The sequence below is a fragment of the Cavia porcellus genome, unplaced genomic scaffold, assembly GCF_034190915.1.
Source record: "Cavia porcellus strain 051 isolate PalLab524CR breed Dunkin Hartley unplaced genomic scaffold, mCavPor4.1 scaffold_23, whole genome shotgun sequence".
NCBI lineage: Eukaryota > Metazoa > Chordata > Mammalia > Rodentia > Caviidae > Cavia > Cavia porcellus.
The window spans coordinates 37,877,719-37,895,275 of record NW_026947506.1 but is presented as its reverse complement, the minus strand read 5'-3'; the positions used below and the strand labels follow the sequence as shown (position 1 = coordinate 37,895,275).

The following is a 17,557-nucleotide window of genomic DNA, read 5'->3' as shown; positions in this document are numbered from 1 at the left end:
AGACTATGGGTAACAAGCTCTGTTAATCATTATGCGTGCTTTGTAATATTGATCCAATGGTAGCAAGGGGATATGGATGACATCATTAACCTTGGCCAATAGTCTAGAGTCTTGTCTTTAGTCTTAGTCTTAGTGGTATTAGTCTTAGTCTGAGTGGTCTTAATCTTGGTAGGAGAGAATGGCCTTACCCCAATGAGATGATGGGAAATCCCAAAAGGGTGATCCCAATAATCTCAAATTTCAGTTTATCCCTTTGGGAAGTATGAAAATCCAAACACTGTGACTTTAATTTTCTTCAACTGGGCCTCCGTCAGTCTCAATGCATTACTATCTTCTGCACGGACTTCCTTGAGGCCCTAATCCTGTCTGACTGCCTACAATATTTCCACCAAATTTAGCTGCCTATAATATTAGCATCTATTTGAGATTTTTGCCTATTTTTAAAATTTGGTTTTGTCTTTCTTACTGAGATGTAGCTATTCCTTGTATCTTTCAGCTAGGAATATATATATATATATTTAATATCTTTTTCCACTTTATTACTTACTGTTTCATATTCTTAATGTTGTGTCTTGCTTAAAAGAAAATTATTACTTTTAATTAACTTAATTAACTTTTCAGTGTAGCCCAATTGCATTTTTTCTTTCTGGCTCGCTCTTTCTTTCTTTCTTCTTTCTTTCTTTCTTTCTTTCTTTCTTTTTTCTAGTGCTGGAGATTAACCCAGTGCCTTGAGCATATTAGGCTCCCATTGAAGTACAGCACTGGCTGCATTTTTTCCTTTTTAAATGTTGTTTTTGTTTTTTTATCCTTCAAAACTTTTTTAAAAGCAAAAATAGAACAATATTCATAAAATAAGATTAACGATATTTAATACACTGTGTACATTATTTTGAAAGTAGTTACTCAGACATAGCAAAAAAGCATTCTGTTATTAAAAAAAGATAATAGATAACTGTTATAAAAACAGATAATAGCATAAAAGTTTCTTTTCCATGAAGTAACTAATATGTTTATAATTAATCAATATAGTTTCCAATTCTTTTCATTTATTTTTTATTGTTATTTTGAGATAGGGTCTCCTTTTGTAATTCAGCCTGGCCTTCAATTCACTGTTACAATCCAATAACATAATACTGGAATTATAGATTTTTCTTATTCTTTTGTTTTGGTTTTCTTTTCCTTTTTTATACTCTTTTATAGATTTTTTTCTCATTCTTGACAGGAGCATTTAGTCCACTCCATATTTTTCCATGCTACTAGAAGAGGAAGTATGACTGTATATTTTTAACTTTCTATATTTAGTATTTTATCTATAATAAAAGATATATAACCAGCTGTGGTGCTGCATGCCTGTAATTTCAGGACCCAGGAGACTGAGACACAAGGATCACAGTTCAAGCCTAGCCTAGGTTATGTAGGAGTGTGTTTCAAACTCAGGCCATCAGATGTGAGAACAAGTGTTCTGGACCCAAAGCTAACCGCATAAACCTGTCACTCATGACAGCATTTATGGCAGTAAATTTCTGCACATAAGTCTTATCTCTTCCCACCTTAAATTGTTACCATATAAACTCTTAAAATAACCTCCATGGTCCTTTGATCACTGTCTGTCCTGTCTCTGATCTATTTTCAAGTCTCTTTAGGATTCCTTTCCTTTCCCAGAAAAACCTAGTCTTCTAACATAGTAAACATTGGGTACTAAACACTTAAAACGTAACTGCTCTAGATTGATATTTGCTATTCAATGTCATATGAAGATGTTGAATTTTATAGACTTAGTACCAAAAAAGGAATATAACATTCTATTAATAACATTATATGCACAGGAACCAGGGATATAGCTCAGTGGCACAATGCCTGCCTGGCAAGCATGAGCTCCTGAGTTTGATTCCCAGTACCTGAAAAAAATAATAATTTTATATGCATTATATGCTGAAACACAGTGATTAACAAGTTAACACACTGTTTATCATTATTTTGAAAGTAGTTACTTAGACACAAAAAACACTCTTACAAAAAGAAACACATAATTGCACAAAACTTTCTTTTCAATGAACTATAGAAAATATTAGCATAAATATTTATATTTTATCAAATACTTTCTTGTTCTTTTTATTTATTTACTTTTCTCATTGTTATTTTGAGATAGGGCCTCACTTTGTAGTACAACCTGGCCTTGAATTCACTATGTAACAGCCCAGGCTGGCCTCCAACTAACAGCAATCCTCCTGCCTCAGCCTCTCCAGTGCTGACATTATAGATTTTCTCATTCCTTTTTTGTTTTGTGTTTTATTTTTTATATAGATTTTATCATTCTTGACAGGAACATTTAGTCTACTCTGTATTATTCCATGCTACCACAAGAAGAAATACGGCTATACATTTTTAACTTTTTATAATGGATAGAAAACTGATGGCCAACTTAAATCCCAGCTGAAATGAATCAGTGTGCTTCATGTAGAGGACCCACCTGAGGACTGTTGCCAGAATAAAAAGGAGACCTGGAGGGGAAGAGTAGCATTGTTGTGTAGCATTGTGGGTTCTCCTAAGTGTTTTTATTGTTTGGAGCAGTTACTTCTCCAGGAGGAGCTTGTCATGCTGGCTTCCCTGATATAAACTTGGCTTATCAAAAGAGCTCGGGACGTTGTCACTGAGGATGGCTGCAGTTCACTTTGGGGGAGTTTTAGTTCTTGCTTCAAGCATTGCTTCCTGGCTCCAGAGGGAAAGATATATGCTGTCCAATCTCCAGGAGAAGCTTGACATGCTGGCTTCCTGATAGGAACTCAGCTCTTATCATTGGAGGAGTTCAGGACCTCATAGATGCTAAGGATGGCTGCGGTGCTTTTCGGGGGAGATCTGGTCCTTATTTTGAGCATTGTTTCTTGGCACCAGTGTAGAACCCTGAACCTACTAGCACAGATCCTTCACCCTGCTGGCATAGACTTTCTTGTTTCCGCCACTGATCTTTGGGCCTTTCCAAGACGGATCTGTAAAACAGACTTGCATAAGTCATTTTCATGGGCTCTAGGCCTCCAGTTGGACTCATCAGGGGAATTGTCATGGGCTCTAGGTCTTCAGCTGGACCTGTACAAGACATTGCTGTGGGATCCAGGCCCTCAGCTAGATTTTCTAGATCTTTAGTGTGTGGATAGATCTCCTGCACTTTTTGTATTTGACTCTGGGTGACTATTACAAATAATACTATAAATTATGTGTCCCTTATAATCATTTTCCTTGCAACCCCTGACTCCATTTTCTATATTTTTATCTATAATAAAAGATATATAGCTGGGTGTGGTGGTACACACCTGTAATGCCAGCACTCAGGAGGCTAAGATGGAGGATTATGGTGAGTTTAAGGCCAGCCTGGGCTACATAGTGAGTTCAAGGCCAGCCTGCACTACAAAGTGAGGTCCTGTCTCAAAAAAAAAAAAAGATATGTAATAAACTCTCTGAGAAGGGCTGGGGATTTAGCTCAGCAGCATAAGCACCTGCCTTGCAAGCAGGCAGTCGTGAGTTCGATTCCCAGTACCGATAAAAAGGAAAAAGGAAAAAGACAAGAAAAAAATACCACAATAAACTCTCTGAGAAAAGAAAGAAACAGAATCCTATTTGTAAAACAAGGGATGTCTTGGAAGCTACCACAGGATAGGTGCTTTTCGGTTGTGATTCTGAAGATAAAGAGGATTTTCCCAATCAAGAAAAGGATGAAGATGAACACTGGAGTGTGAGACTAGCACTAGGAAGGTGGGATATTTGAAGGAAGAACTATGTCAGAGGAATGCCAATGTATAATATTCCTAAAGCTCACAATACAAGAGAGGAAGATACACAGTCTAACTGTACTCAGAGGCCTCTGACTCTCTGAAACCATGGAAGAAGGGTTGGCATATTGATTCTTATGCTTTCCCCAAAGATACAGATTTGCTGGGTTCAGGCTTCCAGTCTCAGAAGCTAAAGTTCTCACCTTTAACCAGCTCCAACCCTACCCTCAACCACACATTTAAGAAAAATTTCCTAGAGCTGGGTGAGATGGTACATGCTTGTAATCCCTGTACTCTTGGAGGCTGAGACAGGAGGATTACAAGTTTGAGCCCAGTCAGAGCAACTTAGCAAGACCCTGTCTCAAAATAAAATATACAGAAATGGGCTGGGTATATGGCTCGGTGTGAAGGCTTTTGTTTCAATCTCTAGTACAGAATAAAAAAGAAAAAGAAAAGTTTCCCAAAAGGAAGCAAATCACACTTCTTATCTGGGAACACCAGTTTCATGTTAAGGTTTTCAGCTCAAACACCTGATGTAGGAATTACTTTCTATACATTTTTTGTTTTACAAAATCTCGTTAGATTTTTGAGGTGTGAACCAACAGAGAAGTTGTTCTTTATTGAAAACACCTACCAAAAAAAATCACACAAGAAGCTCAGAAAAGTTGGAAGAACTTTTAATACATTTCAAATGCATGCAGGCCAGAATTGCTGTGCATATGGGGGTGAGGGTTTGACATGACACTCAGAAACAACAGGCATGTCTTCACACAGCTGGAAGAAGGGTAGAGAAACAGTATCTTGGGCTAGATAACTGTTTCGTTCTGCTGCAGTACCCCCTTTTGTAAACAGTTCAGTCTTCCTCCCAAACTCTCCAGCCTCTCCAGGTGTGAGATGCCCCGGGTCGCCCGAGGATTCTGGAAAATGGGCAACAAATGGCAGTCATGGCAGGTTGCTTCTTGAGAGAGGAAGATGGCACCTAGAGAACAGCAAAAGCTGAGGTCAGAGGAGAGGAAAAGGGACAGTGAGAGGGGAGGGTTTCAAGGCTCTGTGATGTAGAATTCAAGGACTCTTCCTCCAATGTGAGTCTCTGGTTCTGGACCTACCCTCCATGGTTCTCCCCTCTAACAGAGCTTATTAGCAATAGAAAGAGAAACAGGACCTCAAAGGACAAGGAGTACAAAGAACTACATTAAAAATCGGAGCTGAAAACACATCCGCAACTGTCTAATCTATTAATAAGTGAATGGTGAAGCTTTAGAGAGAAAATCCAACAGAAAACCCAGGCCTCTGGGGCTTGGGATTTAGCTCAGTGGCATAAGCGCCTGCCTTGAAAGCAGGTAGTCGTGAGTTTGATCCCTGGTACCGATAAAAAGGAAAAAGACAAAAAAAAAAGAAAACCCCGGCCTCTTGATGTCCAACTTAAGACCCTCAGAAAAGTAAGAAAAAGACTTAATCAACGTTTATAAAAACAAACGGAGATATATTGAGCAAATAATAGACACTATCAAGATAAAAGACAACTTCTGTTTTTAACAGGCCAGTTATTCTTCCACTAAAAACAGGAAAAACTCTAAGTAAAGTGTTTTCTTTAAAATTTTATGTTTGGGGCTGGGGATTTAGCTCAGCGGCATAAGCACCTGCTTTGCAAACAGGCAGTTGTGAATTCAATTCCTGGTACCAATAAAAAGGAAAAAGACAAAAAATAAAATAAAATAAAATTTTATGTTTAAGCGTTTCACTGAGTGGCACCAAAGTAAAATATTCATAGAAGCCAAAACTAAAGTAAAAACAGGAATTTAGATAGTAAACTCACATTAGCCTTCACACTAAAGATACAGACCCGATTCGGGTCACCCCAAGTTTCCATTCTGCTGGTCATTTGGGGCACAAAAATATAGGAGAAAAAGCCCATGTCTGCTCAAGGTGGAAGATCTAACACTGACTCTGCTGTAATAAGTTACCTGCACTAACTGAAAATGCATGAACACAGGATAGCTGGTATACAGGTCTGTAGCTAAATTCACAAAGCCTAAAGACTGTGTTTGTGATACCTGACTCTTTGTGAACACATAAATGAAACTGTGTATCCTTTTAGAGAAAACACTCAAAATCCAGGCCTCAAATACAAATAGGACAGAAATGAATTAACGATTGGAACACACACACACACCAGGAAAAAAAGACACTACATGAAAGAGCCTGAAAAACAGCAAAACATAGACTTAAAACTGCTGTAGCATCACAGAATTATATTTGGCACCAATTTTTCTTCTCAGTGTTACACAAAATAATGCTATAATTTACAAACATGGATTCAGTAAGACATGGCTAGTTCTTAAACTATATAACTGGAGATGGGTATTTAGTTTATTCATAACTGTATCTTATAGCTACATCATAAATATTGTTTTTATATATTTGATACATTTAAAAATCAGGTTGTAATATAATATGATCATGATTAAGGTTCACAAAGGGGAGAGAAGATTAACAGTTAGGACAAAATTAGGATTAATAATATAAACAAGTAGCCAGGCATGGAGAGATGTGCCTGTAAATCCAGCTCTTGGGAAGCTAAGGAAGCATAGCCATGAGTTCAAGGCCAGCCTGGGTTACAAAGTGAGCTCAAGGCCAGCCTGAACTGCAAAGTGAGATCCTGTCCCAAAAAGACCAAAAAACCAAAATCTAAATAAGCGACAATGTTTGAAGATAAAGAGTTGCAGTGAAGAACAAGATCATAGATTTCAAGATAAAGGCAGGAATACAAACCAGGATAGTATAAGGGAGGATATAGACATTTGAAAGAGTGTTTTCAGAGTCAAACAAACTCTTCCTGCAGAGATGAAAATTTCTTTACCTACACCATCCATATGTGTCTAGCAAAAACTAGATACATATGGCAACTAAAAATCTGAAATATGGCTAATATAACTGAGGAACTAAATTTTTAACTTTATTTCATTTTAAGTAATTAAAATTAAATATCCAGGTATAACTAGTGGCTACAGTACTGAATACCACAGCTCTAGAATCCTCCCCAGAGAGGCTTCTAATTGCAGAAGAGGCCAGGGAGAGGGACAGCAGCTCCAAAACACTCACCAGCCAGCAGGAACAGAATGATGCCAAGGCACAGGACATAGTAAGGCCACTGCACGGAGAACTGTGGGGGGCTGGGCTTCATCCTCAGATTCCGGATCTCCAACGCATGCAGCAACAAGGCCAGGAAGGCACAGGTCCCTGGAGTGTCACAGCAAGTGTCACTTGCTCTCCTCCCAGGTTCCTGTCTTGGTTCCAACTTCCCTCTCACTGAATTACACAGTGATGCAGTTCCTGCTTGTAAATTCCTTCCCTCCCTTCACCCTTTCCCTTTTCTGAGCCAACAGCTTCCCACGGTACCTCACTGGTTTGTCTCTCCTTCCTTGCCATCCCATCTCAAAGCCATGCACTTCACCACTTAGGGGCCCCATCATCAGAAATCCTTTTCCCAAATCCTTCTGCATCTGTGTCCTTGGCTCAGTTCAGGTTGAGTGCTCCGTGTGTAAAACAGTGGGTGAAACTGCACCCAGTTTTCCCACTGCATGCCTTCTATGTCGGCCACTGGGTTGGGCACTTACCAGGGTGGGCACTCTTTTTAAATGCCAAAAGGTTCCAAAGGGCTTAGATGATCTTCCATTCATTTATTAAGAAACACTTACTTCATTGGACCTAATGGCACACGCCTGTAATCTTAGCACTCAAGAAGCTGAGGCAGGAGGATCACTGAAAATTTCAGGCAGCCTGGGCAACATAGTGAAGTCTAGGCCAGCCTGAACTACATAGTGAGGCCCACTCTCAGAAAAAGAAAAGGAAAGAAAGGTTTGTTTAATTTGGTATTATATATTTTAATTATAATTCTTTGCAAGATTTTATGACAGTCATTGGGATACAGAAGTGACTGTTCAGACATATGACTCTAAGCTCACAAGGTCAGATATGGAAATATAGTGTTGGAAGCCCCAAAGAAGAAGTATCCTCAATTCTGAGAGAATGTATATGGTAGTACAATACTTCATAGAGAAGGCAAAGAAGGGGACCTTAAAAACCATGCTTCTTGCTACCCAGGATGGCACATGGCCATAATCCCAACTACTGAGGATGTTAAGGTAGGAGAATCACAAATTCAAGGCCAGCCTGAGCAACTTAGCAAAATCTTGTCTCAAAGTAAGAAGGGCCCAGTGATAGAGCACTTGACTGGCACTCAAAGAGGTATTTGACCACCACCCTTGCCACATACTGAAAAAAAAAACTACACTTCTATTGGATCACAGAAAACAACTGCCCACTTCCTTGATCCCACTCCGCACCTGTGAGGAAGCTGATGAAGGCTGACAGGACATTGGGCCTCCGGATCCCCCACAAGAGGTCAGATGCAAAGGACACTATGAAGAAGTTGGTGAGGAAAGCCAAGACAACCGCAGAGAGTAGGAAGATCCGGCCAAGGAAGATGTAAACTGCAGGAGAAGGAGAGCCAGAGCTGGAGCTGTGGACCCTGCCCCCAAAGGGACAACCCCACACAGATAACCTGGCACAGATAACCTCGGAGTCTCTACCACCCTTGGGTCCCAAAGCATGGCCTTAGGACCAATGCTATAAGCCTACTACTGCCTTGAAAAATTCTCTAGCTTCACAATTTTTGTTCCAAAAAACACAGGAGGTAATGAAAAACGAATTCTACTGACAATGTTAGACACTGAAACCATTCATCATTATTACAATAGTAACAAACATTGTTATGTAAATCTGGTTATATCAAATCATGGGAAAACCATGTATTGTTTATTTGGGGGAAATGGTAGCTTTAACAAACAACACAAAATCAGACTCTCCTAATAAAATTTATCATATGTGCATGTGTGAAGACTGACAACTGTGCTGACTATGGTAAATGATTCCCTCATGAGAAATCAGAACTCCATGAGGTCAAAATATTCTGAATTTCGCAGAAACCTCCTCTCTTTCCTATTTAATTTTTCTGGTTAATATGATAAGTGAAACACCAAAAATAGCAGAACCAGAGTCTGGAAACAGGGTGATTTATTCCCTTGTCAGCATAATTCAGAGCATCTCAAAACTACTTTGCCAGAGATACACATATGGGTTTAGTACAAAAGGTGGGTGTTGCTGAAGTCCCAGACATTCCAGAGTCTCCTCTTGGGTTAAATTGGTGGTGCACACCTGGGGATAGTCTTTGCCACTCAAGTATTTATTAATGCCTGGGGACATTTTGGCTTTCTAAGTGGAGAGAGGTGGATGAATCTAAGGGGTAGAAGAGGACAAGGATACTACTACGCATCCTGTAAGAAACAGGAAAGAGCCCCCACATCAAAGATTTTAGCCTAAAATATCAGCGGTGCTGAGTCTGAGAAAACCTGGGTCAAAAAGCTCACAGGAACAAACCCATCTTCTCCAACGTACCTTTTCCTATTTCTAAGAGGTAACCCTGAGTCTTCCCTGAGTCATATATTTGATTAAACAGGTATCTTTATGGCCTTCAAAAGTTCCTTATAGAGCCTAAACATATAGATCAGTGTGGTATGCCTGTTTTGCCTATACGGAGCCCTGAGTTCAATCCCCAGCACCAAAAAAGAAAAGAAAAATTTTTTACAAAAATGATCTTAAGAGGCCGAGCCTGGTGGCACACACCTGTAATCCCAGCACATGAGAGGGTCAGGCAGGAGGATTGCCATAAGTTTGAGACCAGCCTAGGCTACCCAGTTCAAGGATAGCCTGAACTGCCAGCAAGACCCTGCTCCATCCCCATATATAAATATATATACATATATAGATATAGCACTTTGAGGAGGCTTTCAAGCCCTCTGAACTCATATAGCTGTATCCATTCCCTCTCACATAAGATCCCCAAGCTTGAGTACATTATCTGAAGAGAAAAGGAGGCCAAAATCCAGCCTTATATTCTGTTAACCATGCTTCTCTCCCTGGCTGGAAGCTGTACCTACCCATAAGAATGTTGTGTGTGCAAATTAATGGCAGCTCCCAGGGGCAGCACCAGAACCCACCTGTTATTCCACCTATAGCACTCCCGGCCTAGAAAAAAAGCTTTGCTCCTGGCATCTCTGTCTCTACTACAGTGAACTGGACATTATTAGATTTTTTTCTCCAGCATCCCACTGTCCTCTCACTCCAAGAGAGTGAAGACTCAGAGAAGGCATCCTTATGGGCTTATTAAACTTTGTCCTCTTCCACCAGCCTACCTTGGCCCCCCCACTGGCCCCATCTCCCCTTCCCCCATCCTCAATCCCATTACTCCTTACTGGTTAGAGGTCGAGGCTTCAAGCATCTGATATGGAAACAGTTCTCAAACAGGCCACTGAAAAACACTTCATGGGACTCCTCATCCACCAGACGTACCCAGAAGGGAAAGATGGAGATCACCAGTATGAGTAGGTAGCCCAGGGAGGCCAAGGCCAGGGCAATGGCCCAGCAGAATCTCTTCATGCATTTGTCCTCCAAAGTCGGCCTCACCTGTGCAAAGGAAAAGTAATAGTGGAAGTAGGACATCTCCACATTTGCCTGTGGCACAGAGTAAAGGAGGCAATGCCCACGGAGATGCAGGTACTGGGCATAGAACATAGGTAATGCTCTGCCAATGGGAATTTGTTTCTTCTGATTAACTTTACAGCCTGCAGGACTCTGCAGCTGACCTAAAACATGCATGAAATATCTGCTGCTGCCGCACTGGGTAGCCTTGAGCATAGCAGGTACCCTCTGTCAGCATCAATTTCGTCCCGTAACAAAACCAGAAGGTGAGCCTGGCCCCCTCAAGCCCTCTTCGGCTCTACAGTACTAATCTCTCCATTCTGCAGAGGCTCATCCTACTTCTGGCAAACATCTGCACCAGATTCTTCTGTGTCACTTGTGTTTTGCAGGCTAAGCACTTGGACTAGGAATAAGGCGCTGACCTCAAGTGCCTTACTCAGTGACAGCTTTCTTATCACAAGGTCCCATCTGGCCATCTGTTGAAGAATGAGTAGGTCCTATGCACAAATAAAGGTTTGCTTTTAGTTTTGCTGCTCCATACAACTTCCTGAAAAACCAGATGCTCCTTCAGCCTGAGAGTCAAGGCCCTCTTCTAAGGAGTCCTCATCCATAGAAGCCCTCACCCCAACGTGTCTTCTCTTTCACGAACCTTGTCAGTAAGATGTCTTCTGAAAGAGCTGTGCTGTTGTGCTAGGTAAGTGCTGACTGGTCTTAGCTTCAGGGGCCCTTAGTCATTATCTCAGCCTGGCCACTTTCTAGCTGTGTCATTTAGAGAATTTACTCAAACTCTCTGAACCTTGATTTCTCTACTTGGAAAAAGGGGTAATATAACAACTGTCCAAAAGGCCACTGAAAAGACCAAATAAAGAATGTGTAGTGGGGACTTCCGGGAGAAATGGTGGACAAATAACAGCAGCCATGGAGGCTCTCTGAGATTACCAGTTTAGAATCCAGGAGCGGTGCCCTGTGAGGAGTCCTACGTGAGGGGAGATGTACCCTGCCGACCCAGGAATGAACTAAGCTGAGAGAAACCAACTGGAAATGCAATCCTGATGCTATAATAGGAACAGATAAAATCTCAGTGTGGAAGCTGGATCCCACGCCACTGGAAGCCGTGATTTGAATTTCCTGCTGCCCATACTGCGTCCCAATCAACACGGCAGGGAGAGAGACGCACGAAAGCTCTGAGAGCTGGAATCGGCGAACCAAACGGCATTGAGAGCGGGACTGGCAGGGAGCCCTGCATCGACCTGCAGTGAGTGAGAGAAATGGGGACTCTTTTATAGACTAGGAGGGAATCTCTTAGGGACTCAGACAAATGAACTACAAAAGCTATTCACAGAAATAATCCAGGAGAATTTCCCTAATTTAGCAAAAGGTAAAGATACTCAGATGTATGAGGCATACAGGACCCCAGCCACCTACAACCCAAACAGAGCCATACCCAGCCATATAATAATCAAAATTCCAGAAATCCAATATAAGAACAGAATATTAAAAGCCATCAAAGACAAGAAACAGATAACTTACAAGGGAACACCCATCAGAATTACAGCAGACTTCTCGGCACAAACCATCAAATCACGAAGAGTTTGGGGGGAAATAATTCAAGCTTTGAAAGATAATAACCTCCAGCCAAGATTGATATATCCTGCACAACTGTCCCTAGAAATTGATGGAAAAACAAGGTGCTTCCAGGATAAAGAGGAACTAGGGGAATTTGCAACCACCAATTCAACTCTACAGAGATTACTGCAGGATATTCTAAAAATGAAAAATACCAAGATTCCAGAAACAGTGGCAGAACGGCCACAATGAATGGAGCAGAAAGCAAAATGAAGAAGACAAACTGACAACTAATCACAGAAAAAGAGCTCAACAGAAATGAGGCAAACAAGGTTGGATGGTAGGAACAGCTATTTTGGAGAAAACAAGACATCATAATAGGTAGTGCTGATTTAATGTCCTCTTGTTTTGAAGTCCCATCAACTTTTGTTCTTCTGTCTCCATCGGTTTTAACCTGTTGTATCTTATTGGATTTTATTATATGTGATAATATAAACAAAAACTTTTATAGACAAGGAGATTATACAGAAACCACTGTTCATTTTCTGTTAGTTGATTCTAAATACCCTGTAATACTGTCATTCTCTTGAACGGTTTTACATTGTCTTGATATGTTTGATGCTACAGTATACGAAGTTATACCCAAAGATTTTAAGGGAAGAGACACTATGGTAACTACTGTTATGTCGAGATTATCTTGTGGTGAAACACTATTTTGCTTAAATGGCTATGTTTTGACCTGCACTGTTTTGTTGTTATGCCCTCTTTTTTATCTCAATCTCCTTTTTATTATCTACTTTTTCATTTTTATCCTTTTAATTAAGGGAAAAATAAATAAAAAATAGCAGGATATATTATATAACCCACTTTGATTTCCTATTAACTTGATTTGAAACTCTGTATTGCTCTCACCATCTTGTTTTCACTGATTTTCCTCTATTCTGTTATGCTTGATAGTACCAAGTTTGAAAGTATAGGCAACAACTATGAAGACAATAAGATTCATTGTGACGCCCATTCTGGTTGACCATTATCTTCTTTTGAAGTCCTCTAATGTCTCCAATGTTTTGGTTTTATTGGTCTTATTCTTTACTGTTTTGTTCAATTTTATTATAACTGATGATATAGGCAATTCTTTTTAAGATAACAAGAGGCATTATGGTAACCATTGTTGATCACCTTGTATTTTGTTTTTACATTATGTATTATGTCCATCCTTTTGATTTGACTGACTCTGCCCTGGTATGTCACATTTGGTTTTACTTTCTTCAAAAAAAAAAGTAATAAGAACTGTGGGAGTAATAAAACCCAAAATGTGTAATTGTCGTTGTACAAAAGAAAGGAAAAGAAAGTTCTCTAAAAGATATAACTGCATATATATTTAAGTGTATAAGATAGATAACCATATTACTGAGTTTTGTTGGATCATTGAACAAAGCTGTTTGCAGACTCACTGTTTGAAAGTCCCCTCTATATGCTTTAATTTGGTAACTTCAACCACTATTTCCAAGATGACAATATACAATTAACTAGTGATTTCCTACTGTTTATTTTTTCTGAAATTCTGTATAACTTGTACCCTTTTCTGTTTTTTTTTCTTTTTTCTCCTTAAATAAAATTTTTTTAAAAAGTATGTGTAGTGAAGCACCAAACTCTGCTCTGTGCCCAAGTGCTTCATTAAAAGTGGGAGATGGAGGTAGGAATGGAAGGTGACTTCTAAAATTCAAACCTCCCTGTAGGAGAAAGAGCTGGGAGTCATTCGCAACTTCAAGGCACAACTCGGAGCACATTTACTGTGTCCCCTTCTGTCTTTGCTAAGCCTGGGAGCCCTAAGATTTCCTCTAATTTTCCTGAAGTAGTGAAAGAAAAGCAGGGAGAGGAAAGGAAAAGCTAGAAGGAAGGTTGGTGTGCTGCAGAAAGAGCAGGCCTGGTCCGGATGCATCAGGGGGCACCGTGATGAGCCTGGGCATCTGGCGAGGGCATTAGGTGAAAGAAAGACAAAAGATGCAGCAAAATAAGTAAGGAGCATAGGAAGACAAGAGCCCCTCTTTCCAAGCCACACCAAAGCTGGGTCTGAAGAGTGGGGCTGACCAGGGCTCTATGTGGCAGCACCGCAGTTTTCAAGCTGTGCATAGTGAGTTCAGAAGACAAGGCCATGGGACAGAGGGTGCTTCTTTCCCCCTCTCTCCTGCACTCTGTGAAAGCACCCATGCCCAGTACGGGCCCTGGGCACAACTATAATCCTGATGCAGACCCTTGATGCAGCCAGGGAAGGGAACATCTTAGACAGCTGCTGATCCCTGCAGTCCAGCAAGTCTGACAGTAAAAGAGAGAGGTGAAAGTCCTTCCCAGCACTCCAACACCAAATATGCTGATCACTCTAGGTGGGAAGTTTTCTTCCAATTACAGCCAAGATGACTTGGAAACACTCTGATTCACCTTCTCCTCTTTGTGTCAGTTTTTCTCTTCTTTCCATCTGAGGAAACTTCCCCTCTCTAAGTCTTTCCTTTGACTTTCCACCCACTCTTCAGGCCAAATTGACATATCAATCTCAGAACCTCAGTTTCCTTTGCTCTACTATGAGGAAGAGGGTTAGAGCAAATTTATAAGAAACCCTAACTCTAAAACCCACACAAAGAGTCATAGCCACATCTTGTCCCCTGATTCCAGATGGGTAGCACAGGCTGGGCATCTCATTTGACACGTGGCCCCTTCCTGTACAGTCCCAGATCTCAGCCTTTCTAGTAGTGACCTTGGTTCCTCCCTGCTTCCATCATGCTCTCACTCACGCTGACTCCAGCTTGAGTTTATGCTGCTTTCTCCCTTCCCTTCACACTTGCAACTCATTCGCCTTCTTCACCCACTCCTGCTTCCTTTCATAAAGTTCTCAGAGCACCCATCTTCCCTGCCCCCACACCTACATGCCTCCTTCCACACACACAGCATCACAGTCAGAGCACACCAGCCTCCAAGCCTGGGATCCTCCCAGGATGGCTTCTCTGTTCCCCTAAGTCAGTGACGGCAAATCTTTGAGATCTTTCAATGTTAACAAACAGCCCACTGTAGGGTGTGTGCCATAGTTCATCATCACTTCCCCAAGCCTTTCAGATCTACCTCCCCTGAAGAGTGTGGCTTGTTCTGACCACTCCACATAGCATTTCCAGATAAGAAACCTCTTCCATTCCCTCAACAAAAATGAGCTATGCACCTATTGGCTACCCCACACCCTCCTGGGTCAGCTGTGACGATTCAGGGATGAAATCACCTGGAACTCAAAGGCTCTTGGTAAATACTGAGGGGAGACACACATTAGTGCATCACACAGGACAGAACTAACATCTCCGCAGCCTGAGGATACCTCTGTGTGCCCCACCACAGCCTGGCCACTCTCCGGTGACGAGGAACTTGTCCTCTTCCCCAGGCACCAGGTCTCACATGAAACAGCACTTAGTACTAGTATTAGACAACTGTGCTTCCAGAGACATGCAGTTTAAGACATGCTCTGATACAGACCAGACTGGAGAAGCATAGTCACTTCAGCCTTAAAGGGGAGAGCCAGAGAGAGGGACTGACTGACAAAGGATCCCACAGTCCCTGCAGCACAGGGTCCAGGATCCTCCATCATTGCCCCATCCACCTCACCAGCCCCCAACAGCCAGCAGTTCAGTGATTCCCAAATCTAGGGGAGCCAGTGACTGCTTTTTTTCCTCCTTGTTTTTGGTGTTCGTTTTGACAGAAATGGAATACAGAGTCTCAAGCAAGCTAGGCAAACACTCCACCACTAGCTGCATCTCCAGGACCCAGTAATTTTTCCCTAAGAGGCATATGAATAGGGTAAAAGGCAAAAAAAAAAGTGGGGGAATGGAATTACTCAATTTTTGCTTTGACTAGAACATGACAAACAATTGTTATTCACTATTAAATACTAGGCGGGACTGACCTGTCTGAAGGTTCCACAATTCAAGCCCTACAGGGTGTGAACTGAAGCCTGGCACCTCCCTGGGACAGTAACAAGAAGACCTAAAGCGCATGGGGTTGGACTGGGGAAGGGACCAAGGAAGAAAGCATGTTGGCGGCATGGAGCACTCACTGTTTCCACCCCTAATTTGTGGGAAATTGGGCTGCAAACTGACCAAGACATGGACAGAGGTTCCTTCCTGTTGACAGTCCTCCAGCCCTGGCCTCACAATGTCAAGGTTTTGCCTCCTCAAGGCCCCAAAGCCACAGGGACGTTTTCCAGGTCCGCGTGTCCCCTGTCCCTTGGGGCAGTTAGGGGTGCCTGATTTGGGGCTGTGGGTAAGGACTGGGAAGAGGACTTCTCCATGCCCCACATTCTCCCACCCTCAGGGACATCTCTTGGCCTCCCACCTGGGCACCGCCGGGGTTTCCCATCCCATTCCATCCCATCCCAGGGAAAGGCTTCTCTAGGGGAAGAGAGGTTGCTCTTGGCCTCTGATTCCCCTTCAGACTGTGGTTCCTTCTCTGGGCTTCCACTGGGCCTCCCACGGAGCCTGCCCAGCACACTCTGGGCGCTTGCCCGCCGCCGTTGATCCGTTGATGGTTGATCGGGCGCTGCGGGCACTCCAGCCCTGCCCCGCCCAGCACCTCACCTGCCCGGCCTCCGCACGTAGGTTCGCCATATTGGCCTCGCTCACAGACTGGTAGCAGTTGGAGCAGTCCAAAGTCAGTGGGGTCTGAATTCGAATTCCAGCTCTGCCATCACCAGCAGGGTAATTTTGGATAAGTCACTTTTTCCTGGGTCCTAGCTTTCTTGTCTGTAAACTGAAAATAAAAACACCCTGTAAGCCTGTTGGATTGCTGAAAGAGAACCAGTGATGTGCCTGGAAAAGACCTTCAGCAGACACAGCACTAAATACCAGCTATACATAGAGGGAAAGAAAGGCAAGAGCCTCAGACACCACAGGAACCCTGCTCCCGTCCCTCAGACCCTTTACACAGACCTTCCCCCTCTCTCATTCAGCTCCCCTTCCACCCTCCCTGAATCCTGTCTGCTCCTCTCACCAGCGCTAGTGACATCCCCCACCCACCCAGGGCATTTTAACCTGGAGAAAACTCTGAAAATGGGAAAACACTCTTCCAGCCTGGGATGGGAATGGGTTAGCTGATTCTAGTAGCAAAGGCAGCCACACTGGGCTGGAGAAGTCACCAGTCCCCATCTCCTGATTCTGTACTCACTAAAGAAATGTGTTTATTACTCAATTTTTCAAAAACTAGGGCCATGGATGACACTTCCTTCCCCTTCCCCACAAATCAGCTCATATTCCAAGAGCACAGGAGTGAGTGAAAGCCCATGGATAAGCGATTTAATGAATGATCCGTCATGCCAGAAGCACATGACAAGACTCTCTGCCAAAAGGCTCAGCGTCCCTGGCTGGGGCTGGGTTGAGCATAGGTAGTGCTGGAAAGAGAAGACATTCAGGCCAGGAAGGACCTTGAACTCCTCTCTTCCCTGATCCCACAAAGAGAGCATGGATCTCCCCACCCGCAGGCTTTCCAATCACCAGATGATTAGAAAAATAGCCCTCAACAAGTCTCCAGACACATCCTCAGGTCATCCAAGGACATTGATGGTGAACCTTTTAGAATTTTCAGTGATGCTAACAGTCTACACAGGCACACAAAGTCTTCAAGGTTGCACTAAAGGAAACAAAGTTTTCTTTGCCCTT

General features: G+C 42.4%; 1 protein-coding gene across 1 annotated transcript; it reads right to left on the bottom strand.

Annotated features, from left to right (window-relative positions):
• Positions 1-4,425: 4,425 nt before the first annotated feature.
• Tmem225b (transmembrane protein 225B) lies at positions 4,426-17,179 on the bottom strand. Its single transcript, XM_023565174.2, has 6 exons — positions 17,067-17,179; positions 16,481-16,652; positions 10,079-10,289; positions 8,111-8,257; positions 6,867-7,004; positions 4,426-4,743 (listed from the first exon to the last, which is right to left on the bottom strand). The coding sequence occupies exons 2-6, from the start codon at positions 16,508-16,510 to the stop codon at positions 4,571-4,573; spliced, it is 699 nt and encodes a 232-aa protein (XP_023420942.1). The 5' UTR covers positions 16,511-16,652; positions 17,067-17,179; the 3' UTR covers positions 4,426-4,570.
• Positions 17,180-17,557: the final 378 nt, after the last annotated feature.